The 21,551-nt window shown below is 33.4% G+C and overlaps 2 protein-coding genes across 3 annotated transcripts; both read left to right on the forward strand.

Moving 5' to 3' along the window:
- Window positions 1-207: 207 nt before the first annotated feature.
- Window positions 208-14,042, forward strand: LOC114481411 (transforming growth factor beta-1-induced transcript 1 protein-like). 2 transcript variants are annotated; one of them, XM_028476224.1, is made up of 12 exons: window positions 208-380; window positions 2,957-3,007; window positions 3,282-3,430; window positions 3,523-3,578; window positions 5,070-5,197; window positions 5,266-5,335; window positions 5,800-5,884; window positions 6,319-6,543; window positions 7,331-7,504; window positions 7,584-7,665; window positions 8,455-8,603; window positions 13,773-14,042. In XM_028476224.1, exons 1-12 carry the CDS (start codon window positions 368-370, stop codon window positions 14,037-14,039), a joined length of 1,449 nt encoding a protein of 482 aa, XP_028332025.1. In that variant the 5' UTR covers window positions 208-367; the 3' UTR covers window positions 14,040-14,042. The 2 variants fall into 2 exon arrangements, with proteins under 2 accessions (XP_028332025.1, XP_028332027.1); XM_028476226.1 differs by lacking the exon at window positions 2,957-3,007.
- Window positions 14,043-15,067: 1,025 nt separating this feature from the next.
- Window positions 15,068-20,217, forward strand: patl2 (PAT1 homolog 2). Its single transcript, XM_028476934.1, has 19 exons — window positions 15,068-15,192; window positions 15,341-15,482; window positions 16,599-16,846; window positions 16,913-16,984; window positions 17,079-17,123; window positions 17,186-17,365; window positions 17,476-17,538; window positions 17,616-17,764; window positions 17,885-17,962; window positions 18,030-18,153; window positions 18,227-18,344; window positions 18,698-18,804; window positions 18,879-18,932; window positions 19,005-19,141; window positions 19,227-19,374; window positions 19,500-19,640; window positions 19,702-19,799; window positions 19,878-20,018; window positions 20,080-20,217. Exons 1-19 carry the CDS (start codon window positions 15,169-15,171, stop codon window positions 20,111-20,113), a joined length of 2,103 nt encoding a protein of 700 aa, XP_028332735.1. The 5' UTR covers window positions 15,068-15,168; the 3' UTR covers window positions 20,114-20,217.
- The last annotated feature ends 1,334 nt before the right edge of the window (window positions 20,218-21,551 follow it).

The following is a 21,551-nucleotide window of genomic DNA, read 5'->3' on the forward strand; positions in this document are numbered from 1 at the left end:
TATCGTGAACTTTGTACATCATCCCACTACTAATAAATAAATCAGATATTTTTTTTTAACTTCTTTTATAATAAATGTTGCATTTAATCATCACCGTTTGTCAAAGACTCACAGAGTCTTTAAATCCTTCATTTTCTCCCAAATATGGACTCGGAATGTCCAGGATGACGTGTGTGTGTGTGTGTGTGTGTGTGTGTGTGTGTGTGTGTGTGTGTGTGTGTGTGTGTGTGTGGAACAGGAAGAGAAGGACGTCCTCCTCTCTCATTATAACGGGATCAGAGAAAGTATCCGAGTATTTTCAGCTCTTTGTTTTTTCTGCTGAGTCACGGAAAGGATCGCAGTAGATCGCAGTAGATCGCAGTAGATCATGGAGGATCTCGGTAAGTAACGCTGCTGTTTTTCTGTCTCCATGTTGATGGAAGGAATGTTTATTTGTTCCCAGAGGAAACATGTTGTGTCTGAGCCGCTCATTCACTCACTATGAGAGGAATTGTTTCAAATATTCATAAATACTTCACTGCTGTCACTCATGGGACCTTTCATGATGTTTCAACTCTTATCTTTCAATGGCTTCTTGAAAACTTCAAGGAAACAAAAGAGTGGTTAATATTAAGCCCCTCCCTAGAAAGAAAACATATTTATATATATATTTATATTGTGAAACATTTCCTCTCAAAATAAAACGTGCAATTAAAATAAACTTCACACATTACAAATCATCATAAAACAAACTGTAAACTTCACATTGGACTTTATGCAACATTTGGTTTGAAAACATGGTTGAACGGTTGTTTTTAGGGAAGTTATATTATTAGTGATATATTAAAGGGTAACTGTAGTGAAAATGTATATGACAAAAAAGTGTTAATGTATTACCAATAAAATAAAATATGTGTACTTTCTTTAAAAAAACACATTAAAAGGACTTTTTAGACAGATTTTATACCTTATACCATAAACTATTTTATTTATTGGTAACACATTTTTTGTGATACACATTTTCACTACATGTATCCTTTAATGATAATGAAAATAACTTGTTTAATATGTAAAACTGACTCTGACATATTTTTATTTTCTAGCTGCCAAACACTTGTGTGGCAAAAAAAACATGATTTAATGCTGTAAAAAAATGTAAAATGCATGTAAGATTAAAAGAAAGGAGACTTTGTTAAAACCATGATCTGAAATCAACATTAGATGTACCGTAGGTTTCTGACCACACAGAGAGGTGATCAGATGAATGTCTGACATCATGCATGACCTGCAAACTCAATAAATGATTGTTAAATTAGATTCAAAGTCAGCTCATCCATTACTATAAACAAGTCTCAGATAAAGACAAACCTAGAGCCACTGATTATCAAACCCAGAACAACAGAGGTTTGAAGACAACGCTGCTCTTTGGAAAAGCCACAAAGTTCAATAAACTAGAAAAACCTCTCCTTGAAACGTCTCCTCTCCAGAACTTCACTTCCCAAGTTGGGTTTATGTGCTTTTTATTTTTACATTTTTTAAGCAGTGTGAGGAGATGTAGCCAAACACATGTGGGCACATCTGGAATGAATTGATGCAGTGGTGACTGGGTGAGTTCAGCCATGTTTGAGACGTGTTTTATGAACAAAGTTACAAGTTTACGTCTTTGTCTGACGACGTTTTCTGAGGGTGAGACGACTTGTGTTGGCCAAGACAAACAAGTCTGTGTGTAGCTCTAAATATGGTCACAAACTACCACTGAGGGAAGATTAGTTCCTTATATGAGCAGTGTGTGTGTGTGTGTGTGTGTGTGTGTGTGTGTGTGTGTGTGTGTGTGTGTGTGTGTGTGTGTGTGTGTGTGTGCACTAGTATAAACACACATTTCCCACCACATGGCTGTGAATCATCTGCTGGAAAAGGATCCGAGGAACAGAAAAGTATTGTAGTAAAAATATAGATACTTGAATAAAAAATGACTCAAAGTATTGAAGTTGTTCCCTTACGAATTAAGTTCAAAAGTAAATGTTACTAAATGTACTTAAGTAAAAAAATAAAAACAAATGTTCCTTCAAAAATAAAACAGGGTTTTTAAACCAGAAAATTCCATATATTTTATCTTTTTTAAGAACTTGTAGAAAACTGGTACGTGGAAATAAATTCAATCTGTTTCCCTTTATGAATACGTGGATAATTTATCACTCGCTATAAATATTATTAGTTAATAAAATGTAAGCTTCTCTTCCAGCTTCACGGTTGTTGGTTTGTGTCTTTTTACGTTGTGACGTCATCTTGGAAAGTCTTAAAAGTAACGAGCTCATTTTTCAAATGCATAAGGAGTAGAAAGTACAGATATTTGTTTTAAAAAGTAAGGCGTAAAAGTAAAAAGTCGCCAAAAAAATAAATACTCAAGTACAGATAGCAGAAAAAACTATACATATACATATACAGTATACATATACATATATATATATATATATATGTATATGTATATGTACATATACATATATATAAGTATATATATATATATATAAGTATATATATATATATATATATATATATATATATACTTATATATATGTATATGTACATATATATATATATATATATATATATATATATATATATATATACACATATATATACATATACATATATATAAGTATATATATATATATATATATATATACACATATATATACATATACATATATATACACATATATACGTATACATACATATATATGTGTATACATATACATATATATATATATATATATATATATATATGTATATGTATACACATATACATATAAGATATCAGCTTTCAACACTCTTTCTTTGTTTCTTTTCCCTGCTAACATGTCATGTATATGAATGCAGAAATGTTTGGGAATAATTAGTTGAATTTGTGTTGTTCTCACACTGTCGAGGGTCTTCTTCAGGGTCGTGTGTGTGTGTGTGTGTGTGTGTTTCTCCTTAGGTGTATCTGAGTCACCTAACTACCCTCTCAGTCCTCGTATTGTTGTGTTTGGTACGTAACTGTCTGTGCATATGCTATTCATCACTATCGTCTTATCTCAACTTTAAAAAAAAAAAAAACTCCTGCCTGCATGAATTTCATCTACAAGTAACATTGCATGTGTAAAATATTTATTTCCCTCAGTTATACTTTATATTCAGTTTTATTGCATTAATAAATCCACCAGAGACTTAGTTTACATAACATGACCCTAACCCTACCATCATCATAAATCAAGCTATATATGCTTTATTTTAAATTGTTGTCCTTATCTGTGCCTGTCCAGATGCCCTTCTTGCTGACCTTGAGAGAACAGGTTCTCCTCTTCCTCGGTGTCCTGTCCTTCTCACCTCTGACCCCCCCAAAAATGCAGAATCTACCCCACAGGACCCTGAACAGTTCCGACCACCGCCGCCTGCCTACACACCACAGCAGGTGAAATATTCCTTCTTTACAGGGTGAATTAAAATCAGCTTTATTTGTGTTGCATCCTCCTCTATAAAACGTTGTCCTCGTTTGTCCTTCAGACGGTTTCTGCTGCGATGAAGTCATCACAGAACTCCAACCCTGAAAAGCTATACAGGTACAGTAGTTCTCATTTTCACCTGTGTTTATGTCAAATTAATGACATAGTTTGATAAAATTTTGTCTCCCAAAGTCTTTTGAACTTTGTAGATTCTTCATATTTCTGCAAACTTTTGTTAATTTGTTCCAGTTTAATCAGAAAATGTTATTTACATAATTGAGATTAAACTATTACAGTCAAAGAATAAATGATCTCTGACAAATTTTCCGTTTTCTATCGTGTAAAACAATAATAAAATGGAATTTCTGCTTCGGTTTTGATGTGTTTGATGTGGTGGAGAAACAAGAGCAGTTTCTACATGTTCAAGATTTCTACAATGAAATGGTCCATTTAAACACAAACAAAAAGCATCAATTAACAAAAATATTCACAAAAAAATCAAACTGACACAAGGACCAAATAAACATCAGAGCCCTGGAGAAGTCCAGCAGACTGAAATAAAGTAGTCGTAGTAATTCAGTGCACGTTAATAAAACACGTGAAAAAAACAGAAAAAAAGCCAGAATTAGACATTAGGCTATTTTTCATCTGTAGTCCTCTGGGCATGATGTCTAAAAAACAAATAAAATACATTAACATGACAAACGTACATGCTAGAAAACACAATAAGTAACAATAAGTTGACACATTAGGAAAAAAAACCAAAACACTATTTACAGGATAAACAAAGCAAACAAACACATTATTAATGGCAGGTGTAAGTGTATGTGCTCTGCTGTTTAACAGTCTCTGATAGTGACACAGTTTCATCACCTGATGCAAAGAATTCACTAAGATTGCAGCAATGATTAGTGCACGTGCAGAACTGGTGCAGACCGCCCTTATTTAAATGAGCGTTTTGTACGTGTTATGTTGAACATGGAGGGTGAACATGAGTGTATTTGAGCAAAAATACAAATTTGAAGCAGCAGAATTGGAGGCGTTAGTAGAGGAAACAAATAAAAATATGGATGAATTACAGCAGATAGATGTAGATATTCTTTATTCATCCCACAGTGGAAAAATGTGTGACTGTGAGCGATGGATGGGTGTGTGAGCACAGCTGATCACGTGTGTGTGTGAGATAGTGACCCGTGGAGGGGAGATGGACGCATGACACGTCACACACACACACACACACACACACACACACACACACACACACACACACACACACACACACACACACACGCACACACACACACGCACACACACACACACACACACACACACACACACACACACACACACACACACACACACACACACACACACACACACACCCACACACACACACACACAGGGTTAGGGTTAATAAATAAATGGACTACTTATACTCTGTACAAAAACAGAACATACTGATGAAATAACAGTGTCACATTAAATCTTAATTTTACTTTGACAAATTAACACAAAACAGATTAAAGACAGAGTCACCAAAATAAAAGCATTTCCTGTTTGTGTCTGTATGATGATGATAACATTGGTTTTGTTTGATCCGTCCTGCAGCACAGTGTGTAAACCACGCTCTCCTCCTCCTCCTACTCCAGCGTTCTCCTCCTCCATGTTGGGTGGAGGTCTGAGTGAACTGGACCATCTGTTACAAGAACTCAATGCAACCCAGTTTAACATCACAGGTTAGTGACTGAATGTGTGTGTGTGTGTGTGTGTTTATGTTAATGTTGACATTAATGTTTGTTACTAGATGAGATCCTGGCCCAGTTTCCTTCTTCAAAGAAAGATGAGATTAAAGACAAGGTCACAGCGTCCTCCAGGTATCAAATCAATGTATTTAAATCAATGTTTTCTATTGAACAACATAAGTTTGTGGCTTTCAGCTGATCCCTGAAGAACATAACCCATATACAATGATGGATGTATCACATCTCCTCAGTGCAAAGGTTTTCAGCTTAACACCTAAAATAAAATAAAAAATCATGGATCACGTCTTGAAAATCCCAAACAAACAATTCATTAACATTTTTCAAATAATCTTTTTTTTAATTTTTTTATTATAGGTTAAGATCAGAGCCAACAGACAATAGTCAGTAATACAAAGAAATTGTAGAAAACTACACTCAGTTAAATGTGTTGTTTTGAATATTTCTAATTGGCCATTATAGTTTTTATCAATATGTATAAAATCTATTATTGCACACAACATTTCATTTTTTAGGTAAATATGTTTAAAGATAAAAAAAGAGTGAATGATGTGGTATTGTTTTTTTTTGTTTCCTAGTTCAGCTAAACCATCAGCAACTTCAGCAACACTGGAACTGGACAAACTGATGGCCTCGCTGTCAGACTTTAGAGTCCAAAACACAGTAAGTCCACGTTTGTACAGTGTGATATACTGTATATAAGTGAAGGAGAACTTATTCTCACAGTTTATTTCTCATATTCGTGACTCCCTTTGTATATACACTTATCTTATTTCTAATCAATCTTTATTGGTAAAGTGCATTTCAATGTGAAGCTCAAAGTACATTAAAACCACACACAGATGAACAGGTTATAATAAATGATACGTATGGTACATATTTGTATCTTGCACCATGAGAGTTGCTTCTTACAATAAAAATAATTCTAAATACCAGGAAATTAACTCTAAGAGGTAGAAAGTCTTATATATATATATATATATGTTATCAATGATTCTCAAGTCATATAAATGATCTTTCCCACAGCATATCCTTCTTTTTTTAATAGCCTTGAAAGGAATATAATGACGTGTCCTGTTTGTGCTTTGTCCTGTCAGCCGGCTGCATCTGTCAGTCCTGTTGTCACAGCAACACCACAGCAACAACCTCAGCAACAGCCTCAGCATCAGCAGCAGGCGCTACCAGCCGCCCCCCCACAGCCTTCATCGGGGGGCTCACTGGACAGCATGCTGGGACTCCTCCAGTCAGACCTGAGCAGACAAGGTGTTGAAACGTCCTCCAAGGGAAACTGCTCAGCTTGTCAGAAGCCGGTTGTAGGACAGGTTAGTTTCATCATTATAATGACGTCATAATGCACAGAGCTTCATTGATTGAACACTTTTAGAGAACAGACATGGATCAATACATATGAGGCTGGAGGTGGAACAGAAAGACAACATTGTCTGAGATATAATTAATGATTAAAATGCTTAATTAGAACCATTTAAATTTTATTATAAAATTGTTTTATACAGCATGCAACACGTTCATCTATAGCACAAGTGTCAAACTCAAGGCCAGGGGGCCAAATCTGGCCCTTTGGAGCATCAAATTTGGCCTGCATGAGAAAGTAAAAATGACAGAAAAAACATGTATCATTGTGTAAATGATAAAATAATTCATTTGTAGATACTTCAGTTCCTCCAAATACACATGGATCAACGTTTACTAATTCCCACGCTCACAGTCCTTTTTTAATCTCAAGTTGATGAAAAAAACTTTTTCAAAATCCTGCAAATTTCCTCAAACTATTCTATTAAATTAAATAATTGTTCATAATATCAAGTAAATGTAAGTTTAAGGTCACTTAATGTTTGGTTATTGTAATTTATATCTGGAATTACAAACATTCATTAAAATCTGTGGCCTATTGACATTAAAACTAGTCTGTATTTAACCTGAACTAAATGAGTTCAACACCCATGATCTATAGTTTAAATATATCAACAGCAATGTTTGTAGGAGAACTGTTCAATCTATGATGATGATGATGATGATGATGATGATGATGATGATGATGATGATGATGATGATGATGATGATGATGATGATGATGATGATGATGTGCAGGTAGTGACAGCTTTGGGGAAAGTCTGGCATCCAGAACACTTTGTGTGCAGTGAATGTGAGACAGAATTAGGAAGTCGCAACTTCTTTGAAAAAGATGGACGTCCTTTCTGTGAGTCGGACTATTTCACCCTCTTCTCTCCGCACTGCGCTCACTGTAACAAACCCATACTGAATGTAAGGACACTTTATAGTTGATCATCTCAGTTTGAACCCCTTCATCCCCTCTAAGCTGTTAAAACTTGACTTCCTGTAGAAAATGGTCACTGCTCTGGATAAGAACTGGCATCCTGAGTGTTTCTGTTGTGTGAAATGTAGCTGCAGCTTTGGAGAAGAAGGTAACGCTTTATATTCTCATCACTTTTACACACAGCATGGGTTCATGTGTATATTTAGGCATGTTTACATTTCACTCACGTTACTTAAAAGGACAATCTTTTTTTTTCAACCTTGGGGTCAGGACCCCTGTGGGGTCACCTGGAGTTTAAATGGGGTCATCTGAAATGTCTAGATTGATTAGAAATACAGTTTTTATTTTTTATTTTTTTAATTATTATTGTTTTTAAAATTAAAACAACAAAATCTTAAACAACTGTATTCTATACCAGTGTTTCTCAAATGGAGGTATGTGTACCCCTAGGGGTACGTGATGGAACTACAGGGGGTACTTGAGAGAGAGTCTTGGTTCCATCCAAGACGTGACATGACTGGAAATTATAAGAACTACTGTATAGATTAATCTATTCAGGAGCCACTAAATCAGGTTTTTCAACCTTGGGGTCAGGACCCCATGTGTGGTCACCTGGAGTTTAAATGCGGTCGCCTGAACTTTCAGAGAAATTCAAATACATTTTTTTAAATTATTATTCTTTTTTTAATTGATTAAAACAACACAATCTTGAGCAACTGTGATTCTATATTTTCACTTTGTGAAATTTAAATCTAGTTCAAAACAAAAACAAAAAACATCTGAGCTCAAATATGATCAAAAAACAATTCTAGAAAAAAATGTCTTTAGGGTCGCCAGAAATTGTTGATATCAAAATGGGTCACGATCCAAAAAAGGATGAATGAGAGAATGAATCATATTTAAAAGCAATACATTCTATTAAAGTTTTGTTTTGCAGGTTTCCATGACCGTGAAGGGCAGCAGTTCTGCCAACAGTGCTTTTTGACCCTGTTTGCTTCTCGTTGCCATGGCTGCAGTCAACCCATTCTGGAAAACTACATCTCAGCTCTGAACTCACTCTGGCACCCACAGTGCTTTGTGTGTAGGGTACGTGTGGTAATGTTGTGTAGTGTGATTTATTGTACGAGTGTTATACTTATATATTTATAGTGTGTTTTTAGGAGTGTTATACTTATATATTCATAATGTGTTTTTAGGAGTGTTATACTTATATATTTATAATGTGTTTTTAGGAGTGTTATACTTATATATTCATAATGTGTTTTTAGGAGTGTTATACTTATATATTTATAGTGTGTTTTTAGGAGTGTTATACTTATATATTCATAATGTGTTTTTAGGAGTGTTATACTTATATATTCATAATGTGTTTTTAGGAGTGTTATACTTATATATTCATAGTGTGTTTTTAGGAGTGTTATACTTATATATTCATAGTGTGTTTTTAGGAGTGTTTTACTTATATATTCATAATGTGTTTTTAGGAGTGTTATACTTATATATTTATAGTGTGTTTTTAGGAGTGTTATACTTATATATTTATAGTGTGTTTTTAGGAGTGTTATACTTATATATTCATAGTGTGTTTTTAGGAGGCGTGTTATACTTAATATATTCATAATGTGTTTTAGGAGTGTTTAATACTTATATATTTTTTAGTGTGTTTTTAGGAGTGGTTATACTTATATGTTTAAATAAATGTGTTTTAGGAGTGTTATACTTATATAGTCCATATGTGTTTTTTAGGAGAGTGTTATACTTATATATTTCATAGTGTGTTTTTAGAGTGTTTATACCTTATATATTCATAGATGTGTTTTTAGGAGTGTGTATACTATATATTCATAATGTGTTTTTAGGAGTGTTATACTTATATATTCATAATGTGTTTTTAGGAGTGTTATACTTATATATTCATAGTGTGTTTTTAGGAGTGTTATACTTATATATTCATAGTGTGTTTTTAGGAGTGTTATACTTATATATTTATAGTGTGTTTTTAGGAGTGTTATACTTATATATTTATAGTGTGTTTTTAGGAGTGTTATACTTATATATTCATAGTGTGTTTTTAGGAGTGTTATACTTATATATTCATAGTGTGTTTTTAGGAGTGTTATACTTATATATTCATAATGTGTTTTTAGGAGTGTTATACTTATATATTCATAATGTGTTTTTAGGAGTGTTATACTTATATATTAATAGTGGGTTTTTTAGGGTGGTTTACTTATATATTCATAGTGTGTTTTTAGGAGTGTTATACTTATATATTTATAGTGTGTTTTTAGGAGTGTTATACTTATATATTCATAGTGTGTTTTTAGGAGTGTTATACTTATATATTCATAGTGTGTTTTTTGGAGTGTTATACTTATATATTATAGTGTGTTTTTTAGGAGTGTTATACTTATATATTCATAGTGTGTTTTAAGGAGTGTTAATCCTTATATATTCATAATGTGTGTTTTAAGGAGTGTTATACTTATATATTCATAATGTGTTTTTAGGAGTGTTATACTTATCTATTCATAGTGTGTTTTTAGGAGTGTTATACTTTATATTCATAGTGTGTTTTTAGGAGTGTTATACTTATATATTCATAATGTGTTTTTAGGAGTGTTATACTTATATATTCATAGTGTGTTTTTAGGAGTGTTATACTTATATATTTATAGTGTGTTTTTAGGAGTGTTATACTTATATATTCATAATGTGTTTTTAGGAGTGTTATACTTATATATTTATAGTGTGTTTTTAGGAGTGTTATACTTATATATTCATAGTGTGTTTTTAGGAGTGTTATACTTATATATTCATAATGTGTTTTTAGGAGTGTTATACTTATATATTCATAATGTGTTTTTAGGAGTGTTATACTTATATATTCATAGTGTGTTTTTAGGAGTGTTATACTTATATATTCATAATGTGTTTTTAGGAGTGTTATACTTATATATTCATAATGTGTTTTAGGAGTGTTATACTTATATATTCATAATGTGTTTTTAGGAGTGTTATACTTATATATTCATAATGTGTTTTTAGGAGTGTTATACTTTATTCATAGCATGTGTGTTTTTAGGAGTGTTATACTTATATATTCATAATGTGTTTTTAGGAGTGTTATACTTATATTCATAGTGTGTTTTTAGGGAGTGTTATACTTATATATTCATAATGTGTTTTAGGAGTGTTATACTTTATATTCATAGTGTGTTTTTAGGGAGTGTTATAATTATATATTCATAATGTTTTTTAGGAGTGTTTCATACTTTATATTCATAGTGGTTTTTAGGAGTGTTAACTACTATTCATAGTGTGTTTTTCGGAGTGTTATACTTATATATTCATAATGTGTTTTAGGAGTGTTCTCTTATATATTCATAATGTGTTTTCCTAGGAGAAGTGTCCCTATATCTTATATATTCATAGTCGTGTTTTACGGAGTGTTTCTACTTATATATTCATAATGTGTTTTTCGGAGGTTATACTTCTATATCATAATGTGTTTTTAGGAGTGTTATACTTTATATTCAATAGGTGTTTTTAGGTGGTGTTCACTTATATATTCATAGTGTGTTCTCTTATGAGTGTTATACTCTATATATTCATAAATGTGTTTTTAGGAGTGTTATACTTTATATTCATAAGTGTTTTTAGGAGTGTTATACTTATATATTTTAGTGTGTTTTGGAGTGTTTATACTTATATATTTCATAAAATGGGTTTTAGGAGTGTTATACTTATATATTTATAGTGTGTTTTTAGGAGTGTTATACTTATAATTCATAATGTGTTTTTAGGAGTGTTATACTTATATATTCATAATGTGTTTTTAGGAGTGTTATACTTTATATTCATAATGTGTTTTTAGGAGTGTTATACTTATATATTCATAATGTGTTTTTAGGAGTGTTATACTTATATATTCATAATGTGTTTTTAGGAGTGTTATACTTATATATTCATAATGTGTTTTTAGGAGTGTTATACTTATATATTCATAATGTGTTTTTTAGGAGTGTTATACTTATATATTCATAGTGTGTTTTTAGGAGTGTTATTACTTATATATTCATAGTGTGTTTTTAGGAGTGTTTATACTTATATATTCATAGTGTGTTTTTAGGAGTGTTATACTTATATATTCATAATGTGTTTTTAGGACTTGTTATACTTTATAATATTCATAGTGTGTTTTTAGGAGTGTTATACTTATATATTCATAATGTGTTTTAGGAGTGTTATCTTATATATTCATAGTGTGTTTTTAGGAGTGTTATACTTATATATTCATAATGTGTTTTAGGAGTGTTATACTTATATATTCATAATGTGTTTTTAGGAGTGTTATACTTATATATTCATAGTGTGTTTTTAGGAGTGTTATACTTATATATTCATAGTGTGTTTTTAGGAGTGTTATACTTATATATTCATAATGTGTTTTTAGGAGTGTTATACTTATATATTCATAATGTGTTTTTAGGAGTGTTATACTTATATATTCATAGTGTGTTTTTAGGAGTGTTATACTTATATATTTATAGTGTGTTTTTAGGAGTGTTTTTTCTTTTATATTCATAGTGTGTTTTTAGGAGTGTTATACTTATATATTCATAGTGTGTTTTTAGGAGTGTTATACTTATATATTCATAATGTGTTTTTAGGAGTGTTATACTTATATATTTATAGTGTGTTTTTAGGAGTGTTATACTTATATATTCATAATGTGTTTTTAGGAGTGTTATACTTATATATTCATAGTGTGTTTTTAGGAGTGTTATACTTATATATTCATAATGTGTTTTTAGGAGTGTTATACTTATATATTCATAGTGTGTTTTTAGGAGTGTTATACTTATATATTCATAATGTGTTTTTAGGAGTGTTATACTTATATATTCATAATGTGTTTTTAGGAGTGTTATACTTATATATTCATAATGTGTTTTTAGGAGTGTTATACTTATATATTTATAGTGTGTTTTTAGGAGTGTTATACTTTATATTCATAGTGTGTTTTTAGGAGTGTTATACTTTATATTCATAGTGTGTTTTTAGGAGTGTTATACTTATATATTCATAATGTGTTTTAGGAGTGTTATACTTATATATTCATAGTGTGTTTTTAGGAGTGTTATACTTATATATTCATAATGTGTTTTTAGGAGTGTTATACTTATATATTCATAATGTGTTTTTAGGAGTGTTATACTTATATATTCATAATGTGTTTTTAGGAGTGTTATACTTTATATTCATAGTGTGTTTTTAGGAGTGTTATACTTATATATTCATAATGTGTTTTTAGGAGTGTTATACTTATATATTCATAGTGTGTTTTTAGGAGTGTTATACTTATATATTCATAATGTGTTTTTAGGAGTGTTATACTTATATATTCATAGTGTGTTTTTAGGAGTGTTATACTTATATATTCATAATGTGTTTTTAGGAGTGTTATACTTATATATTTATAGTGTGTTTTTAGGAGTGTTATACTTATATATTCATAATGTGTTTTTAGGAGTGTTATACTTATATATTCATAATGTGTTTTTAGGAGTGTTATACTTATATATTCATAATGTGTTTTTAGGAGTGTTATACTTTATATTCATAGTGTGTTTTTAGGAGTGTTATACTTTATATTCATAGTGTGTTTTTAGGAGTGTTATACTTATATATTCATAATGTGTTTTTAGGAGTGTTATACTTATATATTCATAGTGTGTTTTTAGGAGTGTTATACTTATATATTCATAATGTGTTTTTAGGAGTGTTATACTTATATATTCATAGTGTGTTTTTAGGAGTGTTATACTTATATATTCATAATGTGTTTTTAGGAGTGTTATACTTATATATTTATAGTGTGTTTTTAGGAGTGTTATACTTATATATTCATAATGTGTTTTTAGGAGTGTTATACTTATATATTCATAGTGTGTTTTTAGGAGTGTTATACTTATATATTCATAATGTGTTTTTAGGAGTGTTATACTTATATATTCATAGTGTGTTTTTAGGAGTGTTATACTTATATATTCATAATGTGTTTTTAGGAGTGTTATACTTATATATTTATAGTGTGTTTTTAGGAGTGTTATACTTATATATTCATAATGTGTTTTTAGGAGTGTTATGCTTATATATTTATAATGTGTTTTTAAAGGAGTGTTATACTTATATATTTATAATGTGTTTTTAGGAGTGTTATACTTATATATTTATAATGTGTTTTTAAAGGAGTGCTACATGCCCTTTGTCAATGGAAGCTTCTTTGAACATGAGGGGAAGCCGCTGTGTGAGGCCCACTACCATCAGTCCCGTGGCAGCGTGTGCCAGGCCTGCCAGCAGCCCATCCTGGGACGCTGTGTCACCGCTATGGGCGCCAAGTTCCACCCCCAGCACCTTGTGTGCCACTTCTGCCTAAAACCCTTGAGCAAAGGCTGCTTCAAGGAGCAGGAGAACAAGCCGTACTGCCACCCATGCTTCATTAAACTGTTTGGATGAAAACTTTCCTTTTCTGTTCCATGTGAACCTAAAGAATGCAACTCATCTTTTTTTAATGGTTTTCAGAATATTTTAAACAAAAATGTATGTATTTTTAAAAAATGAAGGTGTAACGTTGAAGTCAAATCATTAATAAGATGGACAGAATAATTATTATGTAAACATTTACATACTGTGTTGATTCAAATTGAATATTTAAAAAAATGCTCTTTTCCCAAAAATGTAAAAAAAAAAACACAACAAAAGTCAATTTTTATATTGTACAAGTAGTAAATTCTGTTTAATATATTTTCCTTGTATTGCCAAATGTATTTCTGCAACAACAGCTTTTCTATAGTGTACGGTTAATTATATATATATATATAATTCATGCTGACCTAAGTGTTTATTGTCAGGTATTTGTGCATCATTTAATCTCTGCTGCTATGAATAATAATCATGAATAATTAAAAGAACACAATTTTGTCACATTTTTTTGTGGATGTAAATGATTGTTACATGTTATAAATTAATTTCCTGCACAACTGTTATAACCAAGGTTTATATCCATGAATTGTTACAAAAAACAATCAAAATAAATACTTTCCAAAGTAATTAAATAATAATACTAAAAAAAAAAAAAAAAAAACTAAACTTTATTGAACTAAAGGTTGAATTAATTGAATAAAATAATTGAAACAAAACTATTTATGATTCGATTCTCATAATGAACTGTAAAGTTTATGAATGAAAGTTTTTTTTACTATGATTTGGTTCTGGGAAAAACTAATGAAGTGATATTTCGGCTACATGTTTATATATATACAGTAGCTACACACATACATATATATATATAAATATATAAAGAGTGATTCTACTGAGGACAGAGATTTAAACTGTTTCAATATAAAAATTAAAACCGTACAGTTGCTAATATGGCCGCTAGAGGGCGACACTGACAAAGAAACAGCCATTATGTGCGTCATACTTGGCTCCCTGCTGCGTGACAGACGCTACATGACGTGATGACGTCACACGCCCTTTACCTGCCCAGGTGAATTCATTTAAACTGATGAAGGAGGTGAGAAAGTAGGAGGAACGTGTTCTTTAAATGTGAAAAATAATAGAGGAAGAAATACGATACGATACGATGTGTGATTCAGAACAACAACAGGTTGGTGTGTTTGGTTGTTTTCTGTCATTAGTGAGTTCTTTATTTCTAACAATGGTTCGTTAAGAAAGCATTTATCAGGTGAAAACAATTGAACAACAAAAAGAAAGAATAACAGGAGTAGTGACACTATTAGTTGTATTGTGTCCAGGAGGTGAGTGAACCTCAGTGGCCAGAGAATGGAGAGCAGTGGAGAGATGAAGAGGACCAGACCATGGACTGTGGGCTCCTGGAGGTCATGGCTGAGGAGGACGAGGACATCAATGTCTACAATCAGGAGACTTTTGGAACAGGTGTTTATAGAGTTATTCTTTACAGAAGTAGATTATAGCACTGACTCATCCTGGCAGTTTCCTTTCCTCATATTAATGTTATAAAAAGTGACATATGTCTTTATTTTTTTTATTTAATTTAGAGAAATGTTGTAGAATTTTTAAAAAATTGCTGGATTTTGGAATATTTATATATAGTGATGCAGGCCCAGCAAATATAGTGCTTTATGTTGTGTACATAATCCATACCTGTCAAGTATCACGTTTTGACCGGAAAACTCCCGTATTTTACCCTCTTTCCCGCCATCGTCCCGTATTAGTATTTTACCATAAATATCCCGTATTTTAATGTAATAATATTGAAAAGATGTCTTATTAAACTGAACGGAGTCTCTAGCCTCGTGAGAACTTCCACCTGAAATGGTCTGAGTGACAGTTCTCACGAGATTAGATTAATGCTGACATCAGCAACAAACCCAGAACCAACAGAACAGAGATGATGAATGAAAAACTAAGAACTGGTGTAAATATGTTATAAAATATAACATAGAGTTTATCTTCATAAAGACCATCAGGATGTGGGCACCAGAAAATTTCCCTTATTTTCAAATCCAAAACTTGACAGGTATGACATCATGATTTACGCTGAGTCATGGTTTCTCCTGCAGGACCTGGACCTGTGTCTTAGAGCCTATGGTTCCCAAAGTGGGGTACGCAACATGTCATGGTGGTTCATAAAGAAATATAAATGGACCAACAGTCAGGAGCCTTCATGTATTGCCACAAATTCACATTAGCTGATGTTAGAGTAACCATGGTTACAGATTATATTCTATATTGTTCCTATGTTTATCTACAGAACAGGTAAAATGCTTTTTTTGGGCTGTGACCCATTTTAATATCACACATTTTTGGCGTTTTTTTTCTTTCTAGAATTATCTTTTATTGTTTGACTGTGGAAAGTTAGAGGTACAGTAAGGTTTCCTGGAATCCTCCAAAGTAAAAGCTGATATTTCTTAGTTAAGTGATTATTTTTACATCCTACAAAAAGCTTTTTGTTAAATGAAATTGTAAAAATCCAGAAATGTTTTGTGCACTGATTCCAAAAAGTAGCATCAAATCTTGTTTCTATAACAGATATGGATACAGATGTGACCACAGACAAACCCAGCAGCAGTGTGCAGCTCCCTCCAACCCCCCCACCATCTGATGTCCAACCTCTCCCCCCCCACAGAACCCCCCCACCCCCCAGGCAGAGGCTCCAGCATCAGTGTGGGTTTGTTCCAGGGCAGCGGGGCAGGGGTTACAGGGGTGGACAGGGCAGAGGCCAGATGTTTGAAGACCCAGCTGTGATTAGGATGGTAGAAGGACGTCCAAGCCTTAAGGTTTACACTCATGGATTAAAGCGTTTTGCTGGTTTCTCTGCGTTACTGTAACTTTCTTTGTTTTAGAGTCTGGACAGCGCTATCGTGGATTGTGGGTTTGCGATGCACAGGAATGCATTCATTCATAATAACAATGACGTGAGTATTAATGTAGATGCTGTTTGTGGGTTGATTTTATTTGTTTTTTTGGCTGCTAATATTATGTTTGGGTTGTTTTCATTAGGGGGCGGAGCACTCTTACAGGAAGTCCAGAAGGGTCTCAGGATCAATCCTGCAGGTAAACTGCATGAAAGTCTCTACATATGTGATGAGTTGTATAATCCGTTGTGTTGCGTATAGGACAGTGCTATAGTGTGTGTGATCGGTCACAGAGGAAGGGATCAGCAGCTCAACTGTTCTCTGGACTCAACGTTTCCCATTGCATTCGGGACGAGGAGAGCTGAACCCAGAGGACCATGTTCTAGAAGGGTTTTTGGTCGCCGAGGAGCTTCTCAGGTGAACATCTTAGCAACGCCTGGAGTCCGTTTAAAGCTACTTTAGTAGATTCTCTAAATGAACCCTATTGTAAAGAATTTTGTGTCTCTGGATGAAAAAAACACATCTGTAAGGTTTTGTATTTGTTCCTGCAGGCGTTTGCACCAGGTTCACCATTCCTCCGTCAACCAATGACTTCACGACTACCATTCAATCAGGTTTAGTTGTTCATCACCAGGTTTTGAGGAATAAAGAGGTTTGTTACCTTCTCACTTCTTTTTGTGTCTTTCCACAGACGTGGGGCTTTACTTTTCCTCCAAATCGCTCTTGCCCTTCGACTCCTCAGCCACTCACACCTAAGATGATGCAACTTCGCTTTGGCACCAACTCCCCAAGGCCGTCCCCTTTCTACAGCCCTTCGTCTAATCCAGTCCAGCCTTTCAGGTGAGTATCCATATTTAATTTCTTTGAATTGTATTATGTAATTAAAGAAATGTAGGTGAATGAAATGCTAAAACATTTTGATTATAAACGTCATTGATGAGGATGATGTTCTATTCAAAGCAGGTGCCCTGGTCCCGTCACACAGCTCCACCCACAGCATAAACGACTACTCGGCCAGAAACAACGGATGTTTCAAAGGTTTGATCAACACCAGCTTATGCTGTTTTAAACTATCAATATGATTAAGTCTAAGATGTTTATATAGAAAATCAGAGGGCTGGGATCCTTACTGTAATCTGATGACTGCTAAGGAGAAGGAATGGATCATCCGACTTCAGATGATTCAGCTTCAAAGTGAAAACCCTTACCATGAAGACTATTACTACCAGGTGAGCATTGTGGCTTTTATTTAGCCATTTGAAAGATTTAATAAAATGTTATCATTTGTTTTAACTTTTAAAGGAGTATTATCGTCGAATAGAAGCCAAGATGGCTGAAGAAGAGTTGGGTATAAAAAGCAAGAGAGAACCACCAAAACTCACGACACCATACATCACAAAAACTGACGCCTACGCTCCAGGTTTGTTGTTCTACAGCTTCACTAAATCTACTGTTACAGAGATGATTCATGTACGATTGTTAGCGTTTGCTGCCCAAAGCCTTTTTAACAAAATGACCATTAGTCTAACGAAGATGAAACCTGGGTTCATTATCAAAGTCTTTGTTCTTTGATAAAGCTTTTATTCAGCACTTACTCGATAATGAAAGTCCTTGTTTTTCACTAGTTTTGTCATTGGGGTGTTTGTTAAAACACGGTAAATTTAAAACTATTGCTGGTCATAAATTGCTTTTCATTCATATTTTAGTCCCATCTTTGCATAAAATACTTATAATATTGATCATTTTAAAGTAAAGGTCTTCCCTCTCTTTCAGTGGTGCACATCGAAGGCTCACTAGGTCAAGTTGCAGTTTCCACGTGTTACTCACCCCGTCGTGCCATTAGTGCAGTTCATGCCGTCCAAGCTCATTGTCCATTTGAGGCGAGTTGAGCTTGTATTTTAATTTGTAGTATCCAAATGACCATTGTATTAACATTACTCGTCCACTGATACAGGAACAAAAGGACAACAAACAACAGCGGTTAGAAGTTCTAAACAAAATAGAGATGGTATTTGCTGATCACACTTGATACAATGTTACATTTTTGTTCCTTAGCCTGAATTGAACAATTGTCCTGTAGTTGTTCATGGTTCTATTAGAGGTGGAGGAAAGTGAAAGAATGAAAACCACAGTGTTGCCTGAGACGGAGGAGAGAAGGTTAATGGAAAAGACTGAAAGGAAGGTGGAGCAAATCTACTCAGAGCTCCAAAGCCATTCGTGAGTTTTATTCTTAATGTTTTGTAAAATAGATTTAAATCAATGTTAACACTTTACCACCGTTTACTTCTGTGACTGTCTCCAGAGGGGACTTCCTTCCTTTTCTGCTGATCTCTAAAGGCAAACGGCTGCTAGCTCGTCTGCTGCCTTTCCTCAAACATGAATCTGCAGGAAAAATCCTGCATGTTGTGATCTGTAACCTGCCAACGCTGATGAATAAAGATTCAGAGGAGGTTGGATTTTTTTTGATCTTTTGCATGATTTGGAAACGAAATATCCAAAAGCTACCATTGAAGTTTCCACTGCTACACCATATGCTACGTGGCTCAACTCAACTTCCACACAAATGTCATTTCAGACGCTGCCCGTGCTCTACCCACCTCTACGTAATGTGATCGGTGGCCTGACATTCAGTCAGCTCATTGCAATACTCAAAGATCTGACATCATCTGAGTCTCTATCCACATTAGAGTGTCTCACACAGGCCTGTCAGAACAAGGTCTGTGCTATAAGCTAATGTTTCTGTCTGCATGGGAATGAGGAATTTTCTCTTGTTTCAGTTTGGTTTGTCGTTGTTGTATGCACTGCTGTCCCATGGAGAGAAGCTGCTGTCCTCAGGTGTTCCTCTGGAGCCCAGCATTGGAGACTTTGAGATGTGGTGTGACTCTATAATCTAGCATACTTTCATAACTCTACAGTGACCTCCATAAAGACCTTCTGTCGTTTCCTCTTCCAGGACAGAGATTATATTCCAGGTAGCAGGACAGCTTTCCCAGTGTTCACTGGTGGAGCCACTACTCCTGCCCTCCAACCTGCTCACGCTCTTCTGTCGTTACCTGGATAAACGCACCGTGCATCAGCTGAAGAACAACATGGAGTAGGTCTTTAATGGTTAAAACGTGTAGCATTTCTGTGTTTTCAAATGATTATGTTTTTAGGTCTGCTACTGGATTCCTGGCTCTTCCATCATGAGGTGGACGATGATGGAGTTGATCTAATAACTTGTGAGTGAAAGAGAAAACATTGAAACTCTTCAGCAGCAGTTATTCTGTATAAATAACCAAACTTGATAAGATCTTTTGATTCTTACTCCCTCTCTCTCCCAACCCTTCACTATTTTGTGCACCAAACTGTTTCCCTTGTTTCTCATCAGATTGTTTTTCTTGTCTTTGGTTTCCTGTTATTGCTCTGCTGTCACAGAACGTTATCATCTGCCTACATTTGCATTCATTTCATAATTGTTTGGTATTTGGATCAGACATAGTTAATAGATAATAAACTGTATTGGAGGCTTTTTTTTGTACAGCTCAGCAAATGTCTTCAAATTCACCATTAATGAAGTTTGTCAGCATGGCCTAATATAAGCTACTCCATGCAATTTTGGGTTGTTGTTGGTCATGTGCATTGTATAATGTGTTAGTTAGACTAAATTGTATATATTATTGATGTAATTATCCATCTTAAATGTTTGAGTTGTAAAGAAGTTTTATTTATTGTATTAATTTGGAAACAGTAATTATTTGTCTAAACACTTGTACAGCACTTGCAACTGAAATAAAAAAAATCTTTGAAATTTTTTTTTTTTTTTTTTTTTTCCTGCATGATTGAAAAAGTAAGACAATCGTGAACTTTTTTACTTTATTGTTTTTTTGACGGATTGTCTGAAGCAGCTGCTTTACATATACATTGATACCCTACAAATGTCAGTAATGAACTTTATTGATCAGAATGGATTATCACACAACTACCAACATGGTCTACGGTTACATTATAATGTTATGTTTAAAACTTTAGTTTCTACAAACGTTTCATGTGTGAATCAATGTTATTCAGACTTAAATACTATCCTGCCAAGTCCAAACATTAGAAGTAATTATTGGTAAGATTGTGTGTAATCAATTTATCTTCAGAGGTGAAAGTACTTTAGGAGAAATAACTTTTTAAACACGTTCCACATACTGGAGTTATTAACTCAATATTTCCTTCCTTTAAAGCAGCATCTATTTCTCCACTGAGCAGAAAAATATTTATATCTGCTACTAATATGTTTCACAGCCAAATCTGGATCGTTTGCTCTGCAGGATTTAATGTGATGTTCAGACACTATAAACTATATTTTAGGTCATAAAATACTGATTTTATTTCTGTATTTTGCAATTAGCTAAAAATGAGCTGAAAACGAGATGCGTTGAATACAAACCACTGAGAAACTGCACAGATGTTGAATTTGTTGAGAAGCCAAGTATGTGAGAGGTCTGAGTGGGACATTAACCCCTCGTTGACCCTGGAAGAAGAGGATTTGGACTTTAGGTGAGGAATCTGTGTGAATGGTGAGATCTTTAAATAGTGTGTGTGTGTGTGTGTTGAGGAACAAAGAAAACTCTCTTCCAATCATTGACTCTCAAGATGA

Source organism: Gouania willdenowi, chromosome 19, assembly GCF_900634775.1.
Source record: "Gouania willdenowi chromosome 19, fGouWil2.1, whole genome shotgun sequence".
Classification (NCBI taxonomy): Eukaryota; Metazoa; Chordata; class Actinopteri; order Blenniiformes; family Gobiesocidae; genus Gouania; species Gouania willdenowi.